The sequence below is a fragment of the Saimiri boliviensis genome, chromosome 1, assembly GCF_048565385.1.
Source record: "Saimiri boliviensis isolate mSaiBol1 chromosome 1, mSaiBol1.pri, whole genome shotgun sequence".
NCBI lineage: Eukaryota > Metazoa > Chordata > Mammalia > Primates > Cebidae > Saimiri > Saimiri boliviensis.
Window position 1 is genome coordinate 20,147,433 of NC_133449.1, and position 15,883 is coordinate 20,163,315.

At 54.8% G+C, this 15,883-nt stretch overlaps 1 protein-coding gene across 4 annotated transcripts in view; it reads right to left on the reverse strand.

The window, feature by feature from the left end:
• Positions 1–15,883, reverse strand: part of HS1BP3 (HCLS1 binding protein 3) — a 37,897-nt gene that overhangs the window by 19,810 nt on the left and 2,204 nt on the right. For all 4 annotated transcript variants that reach the window (XM_039460822.2, XM_039460823.2, XM_074394546.1 and 1 more), the window contains exons 2-4: positions 12,006–12,171; positions 7,563–7,770; positions 5,143–5,359 (exon numbers count right to left, since the gene is read on the reverse strand). In XM_039460822.2, the coding sequence (XP_039316756.2) occupies positions 5,143–5,359; positions 7,563–7,770; positions 12,006–12,171 (591 nt within the window). The remainder of the gene's footprint in view (positions 1–5,142; positions 5,360–7,562; positions 7,771–12,005; positions 12,172–15,883) is intronic.

Consider the following 15,883-nt stretch of genomic DNA (forward strand, 5'->3'; position numbering starts at 1 on the left):
ACTGTCAAACCATACTGTAAGGGACCCCTGCCTTCTACAAAGCTGCCCAGGACGACCTCAGGAGGTGGCATTCAGGCTGGAGGGACAGAGATCCAACCCCCCATTCATCCCAACCAGGCAAATCCTACTTCAGTCTGTTTCATGCATTGGGGTTCTGGATGAGATTTCTCTTGAGCCACGGGTTTTGCTGCTGAATTTAAAAAGTAGAAACCACTGGTACATCGTTGCTCCTAACAGCCCATTCTTTCAAGCAGGACTTTGTGCAGTAATCTGTGTTTTTGTTTGTTTTTGTTTTGTTTTGTTTCTGGGACGGAGTCTCACTCTGTCACCCAGGCTGGAGTGCAGTGGCATAATCCTGGCTCACTACAACCTCCACCTACTGGGATCTGGCAATTCTCCTACTCAGCCTCCTGAGTAGCTGGGATTACAGGTGTGCCCCACCACACCCAGCTAATTTTTGTATTTTTAGTAGAGACAGGGTTTCATAATGTTGGCCAGGCTGGGCTTGAACTCCTGACCTCAAGTAATCTCAGCTTTCCAAAGTTCTGGGATTACAGGTGTGAGCCACAGCACCCAGCCAGGGCAGTGACCTGGAGAGGGAAATGCAGCTGGCATGCACACTGTGCTACTGTGATCACTGTGACAGCCTGGGTGGAGTGCCACCTGCGTGATGCTGCAGGGTAGCTGTGGCACCTGCCTCCTCCTTTCCTTTGCGTCCCCAGCCAGATCAGGGCTAAGTGCTGCACAGGTTCAGGGGGAGGTTGGGCTTGGCCATCCTGGCTCATGGCCCCCCACACAAACCCCAGGATGGCACAGCAGGGAACTCCTCCAGCAGGTGGGCCAGCAGGAGAGGGAGAGCCCCACCCCGAGCAGGAGGAGCAGAGAGTAAGGGAAGGGCCTTCCTGACACCCCTGTCCTCAGCCCCCTGTGGGCGGCAGACCGTGATGGTGGCTGACCTGCCACTCTCCGCACCTGTTCCCTTTCTGGCATCTCCAAGACTTTAATGGAATTTTGTTTCTGGGAATTCTCAAACAGGAGCTTGCAGAAGAACCAACTCAAGAGCTTGTTAAAACACAGATTCTGGGGGCCCTACTAGGTCTGGGGGGCCTGGAAACTCTATCTCTGCTAAGCTTTTGGTGGCCCAGAATCCCTAGGTGGTCTCTGCTGCATTGGTGGCATCAGGGAAGCCCTGGGTGCCCAGGCTCAGGTTAGAATGAATAAAAAGATGCAAAGCGCAGTGGCTGGGATATTTAGCAAGAGGCATCCCCGGGGGAACAGCTCCACGGCACCCCAGGAGGTGGGGCTGAGGCCATGCTGTCTCCACAGAGGCCCCCTCCACGGCTCACCTTAGGGGACCATCTTGCTGCTAAATCTTTGGTCAGCAAATCTGGGAGCACTTGGCAATGTGCTGGGAACATTCAAAACCACGCAATCATCCCAGAGAAGTGATTTCATTCAAATATAGAGGATAAGATATTATTTTTATACTAAAATACATGTAGTTGTTTTATAGACGATGAAACAAAATCCATATTTTAAAAAATTACTATAAAACATGGCATTCCAGAGAACATCCAGCTTCACCACAGAGGCCACAGCACGGGGGTCTGGGTGCCACTCCCCCTTCGAGGGAGTCTGGGAAGCCCAGCCTCCTAGGCAGGTGAGTTCGTTCATACAGGAGCCAGCCTGTCCCACAGGAAGCTGCGAGTCCTTGGAACCCAGGGCATGGAAGGGGTCCCTGTGTGCAGCAGACATGAGCAAAAGAAAAGATGAGAGGAGTGGGTCCTTAGGGTGGGGGTGGGCAGGGCTAAGAAAAGCAGAGGGACCCTCCCAACAGAGGGGCCTCAGTCCTTAGAGAACCCTTTACTGGAATGGTACCCCAAAGCCCCCAGAAGCAGCTTCAGGAACCTTGCTCTGGGGCATGTATATAGTGGAAGCTTCCATAGAATAAAAGCTTTGCATATGTAGAAGTTCCTCAAGTTATTTCCTGTGACAGCAAAAACCTCCAGAAAACTCCACAATGTCCACAAGCAGGGGCCTGCTAATGCCACTTCCGGCACACTGAGTTGAGAAACCAGCAGAGGAAGGAGGGGGAAGCGCAGCTATTGATCTGGAAGGTCCCAGTACATGTAAACTGAAAAAAAGCGAATTCCAGAATGGCACATAAGACAATCTCATTTTGGTAGTGAGATGTGAATATTCAAAGATGCATTCAAAATTCACGGGGACAGGACTCTTAGCTGTGTTTGCCATTTTTCTGTACTACTTGTGTATTATTTGAGTCACAACGAAAAATGTTTCTGGCAGAGGGTTTCCAGCATAAGGCAGAACTATTAGGATAGAATGTCATTTTCTCAGCACCGTGACATCTCTAACATAGAAAGTTAAAGACAAGACAGGGGCGACATGGAGTGGCAATCACAACAGACCGACAGACCGGAGTGAAGACGCAGGGCCTGAAAGGGCGTGAGCCCTGTGCCTGCAGTTCTACGGATGGCGCTGGGACGGGGTGAGAGGAGAGCCCCACAGATGGGGAGCGCGGTGGTGTTGGGACAGGCCATGGTGAGGGTTTTTCTATCTTTAAGCGCTCTCTAATGGTGTCATAACTCTCTCTTGTCCCTAATGAAAACCAGGTTCAAAAGACAAAGAAAAACGAGGCTGGCCTGGGCTCCGGCTTTGTGTTGGCAACTCCCACCCTCCCAGCAGCCCTGCAGCGGAGCAGCAGCGCCTCGCCGCGGCCACGACGGGGAAGGATCAAGGCTGGCTGCCGGGAAACGGTGGCTGCTCTGGGAGAGCCCACAGCTAGGCCCAGACACGGGCAGGGCACAGCTGGGAAACTGGGGCTGCTTTATCTGCAGAGAAACCAGGGGCACAGGATGGGGACGGGTGCACAAACAGCCTCCCGAGAACAGAATGTTCCCCCACCAAAGGGCAGGTGGGTGGTACCACGCGAGATCAACAAGCCCACCTGGGTGTCCGTGAAAGACCGAGGTGGAAACCCAACTTCAAGGCACAGCTCTGCCACACCCAGGACTCTGGCCAAGATCCTGCTCAACTCCTTCCTCGATTTTGCCATCTGTGAAAGGGGGTTAATCCTGGGGCCTTGCCCACCTCCCAGACCGAGGAAGGCTGGACAGGAGACGGGGTGGAGTCCTGGCTCTGCCACCTGCAGGCTACAGGAACGTGGATGAACCACCTGACTCTGAAGAGTTTCCCACCACGCAGAAGAGGCTGAAGCTAGTGCAGGCCTCCAGGGCTCCGTCTCCTGACCTGTGCCCACAGCGGATCCTGAAAGCAGATGAGTCATGACCTTTCCAAACATTGAAATAGAATAGAAAATATCCGAGTACAACATACTTAGTAAGGTTTGTATGAGTTCCGGGAACTTCTGCTTCAGTTTTATGTGAGGCTTACACATGTGTGTCCTGGGTCATGGCGTACCATATCGTTTTTTACTGTGGGTCATAGCAAGTAGTTTCAGAAATGCAGTCTTAACAGATACAATGAGATCTTGCAAGCAAATGCTAACTTAGTTCCTAGAATTTCATAAACTCTCAAAAAATGCTACTTATTATTCCTGCCAGAAGTGGTAACGCCCACTCATCAGCATCTCGTCACATGGGTACTTAAAAGAAAGCCCAGCAGGAGAGGGTCTTAAGCCAGTGGGATTACTCTTAGGTGCTAAGCTTTCCCAGGATTCAGGGGTGAGGACCCTAGAATACAGAGCTGGAGAGGGGGCTGGGGCCCCCCTTCCAAGGGGTCCCAGGACAGCTGACCCCATCCCCTGACAATCTGCTAATGAAGTAAGTAGGAAGTTCAAGGCCGCACTTGCCAAGCCCGAAGAGCATTTTCCTACCCAAAAAAGGAGCCGCTCTGCTAAATGTGTTCTTCAGCCAGAGGCTGGCACAGACCACCAAAGTCCATCTCGGTTTTGGCACTTCATGTGGTTACTGAGAACAACAGAGAATGTAGTTCAAACAAAGCCTCGCTCTTACCAAAATAAAGCCCAAGAAAGGCCTGCAGGCCTGGCCAGGCTGATAAGGAGTGACTATTACAGGCTTGTCCCCACATCACCCGCCACTCTGGCTGCCTCTTCCTCAGGGCCGCTCACCCCACTCCAGGACAAGGCCAGCCACGGAGGGCCAGGAGGGGCCACTGCAGGGCACTTGATGTACCAAGTGCCACGGGACCCGGGCTCCCAGGCCTGTTTCTGCTGCAGCTCCCCAGGTGCCCCGCACCCTTTCCCAGTGCAAATCCTCAGCCCTGGACGCTGGTCTCATGCCCACCCTGCAGCCCATCCTCCCATAACCCTCTCCAAGAAGAAGGCCTTTCCAGAGCAGGCTGTGATCTTAGGACAGAATTCTGCATGCTGATTAAGCTGAATTTGCCTCTGCCTAATTTCTAATGGGCTCTAATTCCTTTCTGGGGCAGAGAAGACTCACTCATCTAGCGCCCAAGGACTTCGGTAACAGCGAAGAGACACTCATTGTGGCAGACAGCGGGGCGAACAGCACCGTGGCCTGGTCTGATTCCACTGAAAGATGAGGTCGTGATGATAGCTGACTGCTAAATTTACATAACTCAGTTCATCTTCATGGGAGCTCTAAGAGGTTGGTACCAGCATGAGTCCATTTTCACCAAGGAAAACCAAAGAAAAAAAAGTAAATGGCCAGAAGTGTGTGGCTGGTGAACAGCCCTGTCTGGAGGCAGGGCCCAGGTGAATGCCCCTGCTATGCAGATGACGCAGGCTCAGAGGGCCGCAGCCGCCTCTGCGAGTCCTGCAGCTGGAAGGAGCACTCAGGCCTCCCGTACTAGCTGTACAGGTCAGCAGACTGCACTACTGAGCTGTCAGGGGGGTCTCTGCCATGCCAAGCCTCAGTGCAGAGCCACAGGCAGGAGACACCCTGTGACCCAGGAAGGGGGGCAATACCTAAGCCCAGCCCCAGAGACACAGATACCACCAAGGACACACAGAGAGCTAGTTCCCCCAAGCACACCAGGCCAGGGTCTCGTGGCCCAGACCCCTGCAAGGGGGGTGACCTGGGATGTTGAGGGCTTTTCTCAGATTCCAGGAAAGGGGGCTGTCATCTCCAGAAAGCCTGGAATACACCAAAGGGGCCCTCTCAACAACATGAGACCAACCGCATAATGCCCAGCGGGTCCAGCGCCTCCTCCTCTTCCAAGGACTCCTCAGCATCCTCGTCCTTCAGGCCCTGGATGGGCAGACCCTCATCCGCCACTTGGTCTTGCTGCTCAAAAAAGTCAAAAGCCTCTTCATCATTCCCTGTCCGGCTGTCTGTGCCATCTAGGACAGAGGAATCTCTGCTGGTGAGCCCGGCAGCCCCTGGGGATCTGGTCCCTGTGGAGGAAGACAGAAAAGAATTGACTTAGTGACCACCCGAGTGGCGGGGGAAGCACCTTGCCACACTGCACCCTCCCATGACAGGATCAGAGGCCGGGGGCTCCCTGTAGCCTCCTGGGACCAAACTTGGCCCTGAGCAGGATGGCGAGTCTGGGTGGATGGGAGGTGACCTATGTTTTGGGGGCAGCCAAGTACCTGCTGCAGTCCCAGTAAGGGCTGACAGGTACCAGGGAAGCCTGGAGTGGAGGGGTCACAAGGGAGGGCTTCAGAGCGGACAGAGGCAGTGGTTCCTGAACCCAGGGCCCAGAGCCTGTGTGCACCGCAGGGATGGCTGCACCCTCCTCCTGGGTGGGCAGTGCGATAAACCAGCTATGGCACAGGGTGATTCAAACAGAACCAGTGCTGCCAGGACCGTTTATGGTCAAGGGCACGGCAAGGGGCCCTGCAGACAGACACCTGCTCCAAGAGTCTGGGCACCTGGACTAGGGACTGGATGGGTGCCCAGGGTAAGCATGTGGAAGATACCAGAGCAAATGGTGATCACTCCACTACAAACTGGCTTAGATCATTGCTTCTCAAAGTGTGGTCTACAGATAGAAACGCCCCTTGTGTGAACACAATGAGGTAGGTACAGAAAGGGAGAGCAAGCATCCAGAAACTTCCATAGCAGGCTGGCATTATCACAATATCTGAGCATGCAATTTTGTATTTGTGAACGTATCCATCTGTGACAGGCTGGGAATAAAAGAGCTGGCCCTCCCCCACAGATAGTTTGAGAAGCGTGGGCTCCGACTATTTGTTCATCTCCATCCAAGTGGCTACTGGGTAGTTTATCTTTAAAACCACTGACTTTTTAAAAAAAAATGACTTTGTAAAGAACTTAGAGAGTGTCTGGCATTCTGCACTGAGTGCTAATGATGGCACTGTGTCGTGTGATGCTCTGTTATTTTACTCGGACGAATGTGAAAAAGCCATTCAGAATCTCCCAAACCTTCAATTTCATGTCATAAGCATCTTACATTTAAATATCGCAAAAGCCCTATGAGAGATCCCAACTGTACATCAATCTTGCAAATGAGCAAAGGGAGGCAAAGAGCAGCTTGCGTTTCTATGTCGCCTCTCCACAAGAGAGGAGCTGGGACATCCTCAGCATCTCTTCCAGCTGTGGTTGAGCTGGAACCTCCTGGCACAGTCTATCCAGCCCCAGAGACAGGCACGGAAGGAAGGGTTGTGACCTTGGAACAAACAAGGGCAGAAGAGAACCCAGACCCGTGTGAGGGGCACAGCCGTGCAGCTCATCCGGTCCGAGGCCGGCGCATTCACCGGTTTTGCTTCTCTTCCCCACCTTTCAGTTTTTAAAATTTGTTTTATTTATGGTCAACTTTCTTTTGAAAACTTCCTTTCTGTTTTGTGGAACTAGGAGATCCACAGTAGCTGGGAAAGAGTTAAGCAGATGGAGGTAAACAGGGGAGAAGTCAGGGGTGAGAGGCCCTGGGGGCGTCTGTGAGAGCAGGGCCTGCCCCACGGGGCTTCTGGATTGACAGAGCTGCAGCCACCATTTACTGTGTGGCTGTCTCTTTCCTAAGCACTTTGCATGTGATAGCTCAGTAAATTCTCATAACGGCCTTTACAGATGAGAAAACTGAGGCAGGAAGAGGGCCAGGACACCCATGGGAAGGGCTTGCCATGTCCACCACGGAAGGCAGCAGTGCTGGATCAATTCCTCAGCCTGGAGCCATCCCCATGACCCTCTCCATGGGGGCACAGGTGAGAGGCCTATGTCCCCAGGGGCAGGAAACCAGCCTGGCTGTGAGAACACAGCTTTCCTGGGACACTGCAGGCCCCCAGGGCTGGCTGGCAGGAGGTGGAGGGGTGTGTGGGGTGCGTGTCAGGGGTTGTATGTGTCTGTGGGCGGGGGGTGGTGGTGTCAGGAAAGCTCTAGGAATGGAGTCGGCCAAGAAGGCCATGGATCGGGTAACACGATGGAGAATGCCCGCTGTGTGAGCCCCGACCTGACACCCAGACGTCAGTCCCTCAAGGGCAAGTCTCCTTCTGCCCACCATCCAGCCAAGGATGTCAGTGAGGCCACCTGCCTCACAAGCCTGGCTGAAGCTTCCAGGCTGCAGAAGCACTGTGCACACGCTCCCACAGGGCCAAGGCAGAGGGAGACCTGAGGGACGTAGGGCAGAGCCTCGGGTACCTAAGAACTCTAGCAGCTCTGGGCTGCCTGCCAACTCAGCATCCTTGGAGACACAGCGCAGGATGTCATTGAACACGGCTCTCCTCTCCCGGATGTCAGACTCCCCAACAAACAGGACCTTCCTGGGGAGCGGGGGAAGGCTGGCTGCTGCGTAACGACTGCTCAGTTTCTGGTAAAACTCCTCAATCTCGCTGTACTTTTTGGAGACCTAGAATGAGAGGAGCATGTGGTTTCCTGAGTGAAGAGTGGCAGGGAGTGCTCCTTTCTCACCCCGATCAGGGGTCCCCGAGGCCCAGCGGCCATAGGAAGTGTGTCAGGCAAGCCGGTCTGCTGCCCCTCCGCCTGTCCCCCCAGCCTCAGGCTCCAGTCCTCAACACTCCTGGCCGATAGGAAATTCACCAAAAACGGCTAGTGGCCCAAAGGAAAGATGCAGTACGGTGCCATTCTGGGCACTGTCGCAGGTCCAGGTAAAAAGACTCGATACAGGCACCCCTGCCCGGCCTGCAGCTGACCGTGGCCACTGCCTTCATTCTGGCTTTCTGCGTATCAGGAGGGTGATCTCACCAGCTGGCAGGTCATCTTCCTGCAACACCGTGAATCACCTGTTCTCAGCACGCCCTCATTCTCCCATGAACCAGTGCAGCCTTCGGTGGGCCAGCCCATACAAGCAGTGGAGGCAGATATTTCTAAGTCTGGCTCTCTGCCTTGTGTCAGCCAGGACCTCTCTGCACACAAGCACAGGGGTGAAGCAGGCCAAGACTCCTGCTGTCGTCAGGAGGTGGCCTTGAGCACCATCTGACTCAGAGAGGGCAGCACTCAGCTTCCCGTGGGGCCAGCGACTGACTCCCGCCTCCTCAGCCTCTCCCCATAGCTCCTAGGCAGTGAAGGCTTCCCTCCTTCACTCACAGAGCTCTTGCTGCCTGTTTAATCTGTATAGGGACACCCCATATGGTTGCACAGAGAAGTCACCTGCTGTATGCACACGCCAAAGGCCAGCCATCCACCCTCACTCCTAGCTCCTCTGTGCCTTCCCATAGATGGGGCCTGTCTCCCCCGACTGAAGTGTGCGTCGCTCACTCTTATGCTCCCAGGCCCGGGCTGTGCCCGCCGTGTGCCACTGGAGTGCTGGTGTGCAGCGGCTGCGGGGATCTGACGCCCTCTGGCTCGGGGAGACCCCTTGGCACAGGGTGCATCTGGAGCACACACCTTTGGCTCCAGCAACACCACCCAGAATCCCCTGCCCGCAAAGGGTCTAGATACCAGGAAGCAGTGGGGGCCGCTTCAAAACCCCGCAGTGGGGAGTCTTCTGGGACAAGGAGCTGCTGCTTTTTTGTCAGCACAAAAGCCTGGCTCCAGACTTTCCCAAGAACAGCCCTCAGGGAAAGGCAATGAATCCCTTTGTAGAGGGATTGCTAACACAGGCTCCAACACAGGCAGAGCAGGCCATGGTGGGAGCCTGGCGCCCCCTGCTGGCCGAACTGCTGCACTCAGGCTCAGCCCACAGACCCAGCAAACCCGGAAGCCTCCATCTCCAGGGCACTGGCAGCGTGACTACCCTGGAGCTGCAGCCCTGGGTTCCCACCCCACTCAGAGCTCACGTCCATCAGGGGTTCAGCCAGAGCTTCTCGGGTGGGCACCTGCGCCAGCAGTAAGAGGATGCCAAGTAAGAAGCCCTGAGCAGAGGAAGCTTGAGGTTGAGAACTCACATTTATCAGTGCCCTGTGTGCCAGGCACTGCTGAGCACAGAGCAGACAGCCCTGTAACGTAAGCCTGTGGGCATCTGCACCGCTAGCACAGCCGGGATCCGCACAATCTCCACTGCGGCACCCCTTCCTGGGGGCTGCTTCCACTCTACGGTCATCTAATCAGTACATGTTTATATTAAAACACATACGCCCTTTTAAGTAGATACAAAATGCTCATTAATTCCCTGAGATAAATCATGAAACATCAAAGAGACTTCAGGCTTGGGGCATGTGACTTTGGGCAACATCCTGAGGTCCCATAGGGAGTAGAGTTCTTTGCCCTTGCAGGTACTTTTGAATGTCTGACGAGCCCCTGCACATGCACACACTCCACAGGGAGTGGGCGTCATTGACTAGGAAAAGTGGCACTATCGTGATGCACAGAGGTGTTCAAACATCCTCACGTACACCTCGCACGTGAGGCCGGCCCCTGTGCAGGACCAAGCGGGCTGGGCTGAAGCCCGAGTTTCCCAGAGTGCTCCCTCCTTCACGCCTAGCAGCATCAAGCGCAAATACTCTCCTCTTCTGCTCTTGCCCTGAAAACAGGGGTACACTGCGCTCCATCCTAGGTCAAGTCAGGTTACCAGGCGCTGCAAAGCGCCCTGCAGAGCATAGCCAGTCTCAGAGCAGTGCAGGTCCCAAGCATCCGACGGCACACCTTGCTTCTCGCCAAAAGTCGGCCACAGGAGCAAGCAAATGAAAAACAGCATTGCTATTCTAGATGCTTCCCAAGACATTGTTGGATGCCCCTTAAAATTGTGTGGCTGGATGTGGGGTTCATGCCTGTAGTCCCAGCACTTTGGGAGGTTGAGGCAGGACAAGCATTTGAGACCAGCCTGGACAACATAACGAGACACTATGTCTACGAAAAAATTAAAAAACAAAAAGCTGGGCATGGTGGTGTGTGCCTGTAGTGCTAGCTACTTAGAAGGCTGAGGCAGGAGGATGGCTCGAGCCCAGGAGGTCCAGGCTGCAGTGAGCTATGATCACGCCACTACACTCCAGTCTGGGTAACAGAGTGAGATCCCATCTCTTTAAAAAAAAGAAAGATTTGTGCCGTAAATTTCTCTCAACATGTGGTGTCTCTTTCAACAGGTCACCAGGAAGACGCAACTCATCATTTTCCTTTTTATCTTGGCTGCCAGGAGACTCCCAGCCAGCCTGTGTCACTCCCTGCTGTACTGCGGGGTCTAGTTTATTTCACCTTTGTCCTAACAAGCCTGTACCTATGTCTCTCAGTCCCCAGCTCCAGGTCCTTTTCACAAGAGGCCAAATGGTAAACAATAAGCCAATGAGTGTGTGGTCTCAACCCTCTTGAAACTCTCTCCTCCCTTAGCTCCTGTGACTCCACAGACACCCAGTTGTTCACTCTTCTGTCTCGACTGCAGACTCCTCATTGTCTCCAAGAGTCCCTGAACCCCTGGCGTCCTCAGGATTTCCTCCTTGCCCTTCTCTCTGCCTTCCACATCTCTTCTCTAGGCAACTTCATCCACTCCTAGATTTTTTATATCACTTACAAGTTGACGCCTCTCAAGCCTGCATCTCGGGCCTGAGCCCGTCCCGAGCTCCAGCCTCGTATATCCATCTACGGGTGGACCCTTCACACGCCACAGGCCCCCAGATCTGCTCCTCCGTCAGATTGTTTATTTCAGCTGGTGGAAACAGTCAGCAAATGCAGTGCATGTTACCCTGTAAACATCTTTTTTTTTTTTTTTTGAGACGGAGTTTCGCTCTCGTTACCCAGACTGGAGTGCAATGGTGCGATCCCGGCTCACCGCAACCTCCACCTCCTGGGTTCAGGCAATTCTCCTGCCTCAGCCTCCTGAATAGCTGGGATTACAGGCACGCGCCACCACGCCCAGCTAATTTTTGTATTTTTAGGAGAGACGGGGTTTCACCATGTTGACCAGGATGGTCTCGATCTCTTGACCTCGTGATCCACCCGTCTCGGCCTCCCAAAGTGCTGGGATTACAGGCTTGCCCTGTAAACATCTTAAACTCTCCCTTTCCCTTCCATACCAACTGCTACTGGCCTGCTGCAAGCCCTTGCTTTGGGAATAACCATATTGGCCATGTATCTGGGCTCCCCGAGACCTGTTTTGTTCCTTCCAATCCAACTCCATGCTCCCAGCAGACTGGCGGGCTAAAGGTAAAAGGGCCCGTGTCACACCCCTGCTTAAAATTCTCCTTGGCTGCAGGAAAAGTCCAGGATCCTGCATGCTCTCCGCAATCTGGGTCCTGCCTGTCCCTCACCTTCATCTTCCCCACTTCCTCCCAGGGCCACACTCAGCCGCGCAGAGTTCCCCACTCAATGTCCTGTTTCTAGCCTCTGTGCCTTTGCTCAGGCTGTGTCATCCACCCAGGACACCCTTCTCGCCTCTCCTGCTGAGCCCCACCCGCCCCTCAAAACACAGCTGAGCCACGAGCTCTTTCAAGAAGTTTCCCCAGGGTGTGTTAGGTGTCCCTTCTCTATTCCCCCAGAGCCTCCATGTGCTCCTGTCCCCATCTGTGTCTGTCTCTCTACAGATCTGCCTCTCCATGGACTGAGAGCATCTGATTCACTCTGTGTCCCTTCTGTCTAGCATGGTCTGGCACTCCAGGCCCTGAGCAAGCAACAGACAGAGAAGCACCTGCTCCGGATGCTACTTGAACCCTGGTGGGCACCCTTGCAGCATCCTGGCCTGAGCCTCCGGCTCACCAAGAACTGGACGACATCCTCGGGCTTGTGCTTGGCCGACTTGAAGGCAGCCAGGCGGGTCACCACCAGGATCTGGTACTCCACGTGTCCGGACATCATCTTGCCCCGCACCTCCTGGTGCTGGGGTACAGTCAGGTCGAGGCCAGTGTGGGCATTCTGAAGTCGCCTGCCAGAGGAAAAGAAGGCAGGTGGGTTCAGGGTCAAGGCAGCAGGCTTCCCGAGCAAAGTGCAGGCAGGGCCTCTGGGTGCCTGGAGCGCCTGGGTGCCAGGCGACTCTGCTGGCCGTCCTCAGTGGTCACTGCTCCAGGCCACCCACCCACCACACCAGCCTCTCATAAGCCTGGCTTCCCTGGCCCCAGACCTGGTCCTGCCTTCCAGGGACAAAGATCTGTTCCCTGCAGGAAAACAGGGAAGGAAGGGGCTTGTTGAAAGGGATCGACACAAACTCTGTGCAGAGTGGGTGGGAGCAGCATCCCAGGGGCTCTATCAGACCAAGGAAGGTGCCTGGGGCTGCAGGGACAGCACGGGATTGAAATCCCACCTGGAGAGATGAAGCTCTCTGTGGCTAATCAAAGGGCAGGAGGGGCCGGGCGCAGTGGCTCACGCCTGTAATCCCAGCACTTTGGGAGGCCAATGTGGGCGGATCATGAAGTCAAGAGATCGACACCATCCTGGCCAACATGGTGAAATCCTGTCTCTACTAAAAATACAAAAATTAGCTGGGCGTGATGGTGGGAGCCTGTAGTCCCAGCTACTTGGGAGGCTGAGGCAGGAGAATCGCTTGAACCCGGGAGGTAGAGGTTGCAGTGCGCCAAGATTGTGCCACTGTACTTCAGCCTGATGACAGAGTGAGACTCCATCTAAAAAAAAAAAAAAAAAAAAAAGGCAGGAGGGCTGCTATAGGCCCCCTGGGGGACCTATAGGGATGGGCAATGGAGGCAGGGCCCTTGTGAGTCCCCGTGGCCCAGAGAGGCACTGACCGGCCCGTCCCTCATCTGGGCAGTCAATACTGCCCCTGAGGTGTAGAGAGGGTGCCTCAGCAAAACATCACTGCTCTTGGAGACTTCTAAAATGTGATTCTAATATACTGAACTGTATGGCGAACAACGAAGGGATGAGATATTTTCCGTGAAGAAGAAAAAGTTATTAAAAACATCCCTCACCCTACATGAGGTGAGACACAGACCTGTGCAGACTAACATCCCTCACGCAAACGCCTCTGGCAGGACAGGCTGGGCACCCTCTGACCAGCTCGGACCATCGAGGTGTGACCTCCTGGGTACCGGGCAGGACATTGAAAACACAGGAGGGGCTTCTGGAGCTTCACCTATGCCTGGGCAAGGCCCCTCCCTCTTTGGAATTATATCCCAATCCATCAAATCTCCCTGCCCCATGCCTCTCCCACACAGACCCCTCACATCCCACGCTAGGCCACGCGGTCACCAGCATGGTGCTGCTGTCACCAAATGGTGAGGCCTACAGTGACGAGCCTCCTTGTCGTGTGTGATACGCAATGACTGCACACACTGTACGCACAAGGAATATCTTCCCGTGGTATAAGGCAACCCAGGCAACCTGCCTTCAGGTGGTGAAAAGTGCAGCCAGGGTGAATGGGCGCTGGGAAGTGGACACACACAGCCAGCCCTCTCTCACCAGGAGCCAATGGCACCGAGTTCACGTGGTGTGCACTCGCGGCCTGGTGTTGCCTACAGTGTCACTGTCACCAGTGCGGAGACTGGCTGCTGAGGGGAGACGCGCTGGGCTCTGGGAACTGTACCTGTGCGAAGTCACTTCCACCTCCTGGAAGCCTTGAGAAGGAACTCCGCTACTCAGACCCACTTAAAAGACAGGAAAATAGACCCCACAGGGAAAGTGTCTGCCCAGGTCTCACCGGCATGAGGTGGGGCTGTGTTCAATCCCAGGCAGCCGCTCTGGAGCCCAGGTAGCCTCTTATGGGGGAGGCATGAGAAAGAAGCCAGGCATCAGTTCTTTGGGATAGTGATGAAAATGAGGCACAGGTGGGTGAAAGTGACAAGAGGGGAGGTGCCGGCGATGGGGGGAGGTCCTCTCAGGGTGGGAAGGGGATGGAGCAGACCCAGATGAGCACCTCCCACGATCCAGCTCCCTCACAGCACCCCACATCCAGCGGTTCTCTGACCACGCTAGACCCACAATCCATAACACCAGAGCCCATTCCATTGCTGGAATCCCTCTGCCTCAGGCCCCAGCTCCCCTGACTCCTCACCCAGGCTAAGCTGGCCTGGTCAAAGTTCACTCCTCCAGTTCTCTTCCTTCACCCTATGCCCGGGTGGCTCAGTATGACTGGGGACACGGTGCACACATGCAGCCTGCGTCCCACTGAAATTCACGGCTGCAGTCTTAAAGGCACCGCACCACACTGCACCAGGCTTGGCAACCCTACCTTGCCCTAGCTGTGTGGTTCTCAAAGAGTGGTCCCTGGATCAGGATCAGCCTCGCCTGGGAACTAGTAAGAAAGTCATGTTCGGGCCTCGGGTGGCCGGCCATCTTGTTTTCTTGGCAGGCCCTCCAGCAAGTCTGAGGCACCTGGAGGTGTCCAGTCACCCCTTCCCTGAACCCCTAGGAAATCTTTTTCCATACAGAGCCAGAGGGTAAATATCTCAGGCTGCGCAGGGTATGTGGTCTCTGCTGCAGCTACTACAGAGGATACATACGCAAAGGGGGGTGTGGTGGGCAGGATGTGGCCCACACCTGTGCCCTAGACCAAGCTTCTCCAACTGGAGTGTGCGTGCGACACCCTGGGGATCTTGGTGATATGCAGATTCTGGTTCTGCAGGCCAGGGGTGGGCCTGAGAGTCCGCATCTCTAGTAAGTCCCAGGTGATGTGGACACTATTGTGTGCTGCTGGAGACCACCGGAGAATGTCCTGGGCTTCACTGTCACATCTGCCCATCAGCCTGCGGTGCTCCCTGATAACTGCCCTCTCCTGGGACTGTAGACAAACTGACTGGCTGCTCCTAACGCCCACCCCTCTACCAGGGCAGCGGCTCCAAGCCCCTCCCATGCACCGCAGCTCACCCCTCCTTTCCGCAACATCCCACTTCCTTCCTTACTGGCCCGTGCTCACTAGCATGCAACCACGCTCTGACCGCTCATGTAATAAAAGCTGTGCTTTGACCCGACATTCCCCTCACTCCGTTTCCCTCCTGCCCTTTCCAGCAGAACTCCTCCCCAGAGGGCCCGTATTCACGGTTCCCCTCCTATTTGATCTTGAACTCATTCCAGCCAGACTTTGGTCCTCTTCATGTAAGCAACTGCCCACACCCAGGTCACCTGTGACCTCTGTGTTGTTAAATCCAAAGGTGAGTCCTCAAGTCTCCACTGGTGTGACCTGTCAGCAGCAGTAGGCACAGTCAGCCACTCCCCTCCTTCAAGCTCTGCCTTCACTGGTGGCTGGAGCACCCCTCTCCCTCTTGGGTCTTCTCTGCCCCCCCCCGCCCCCAGCCACTCTTGCTCAAACAGGAGGAGAGGAACCAGGATGGTCCCCCTTGATGGCACCCAGAGCACTCCCCTTAGACCTTCTCCCTCTCACTGCACCCTTTCTCATCCAGGCTCTAAATACCACATGCAGGCCAATGACTCCCCAACAACCATCTTTAGCCCCCTCTCCGCTCACATCCTCTCCTTCCAGCTGCCTGCCTGCCACCCCCACTGGGCTGTCAGTGAGCTTCTCAAAACTCACCTGTCTACATGAATGCTGCTTCCACCTTGCCCCAAGCCTGCTAAGCGGCAGCCTCATTCTTCTAGCATCTTAGACTGAGAGACTTGCAGTTAGTCTTGACTTCTCTTTCTTGTTCTCACACCCTATATCCAAGCATCAGCAAAGCTGAAAGCCCAAT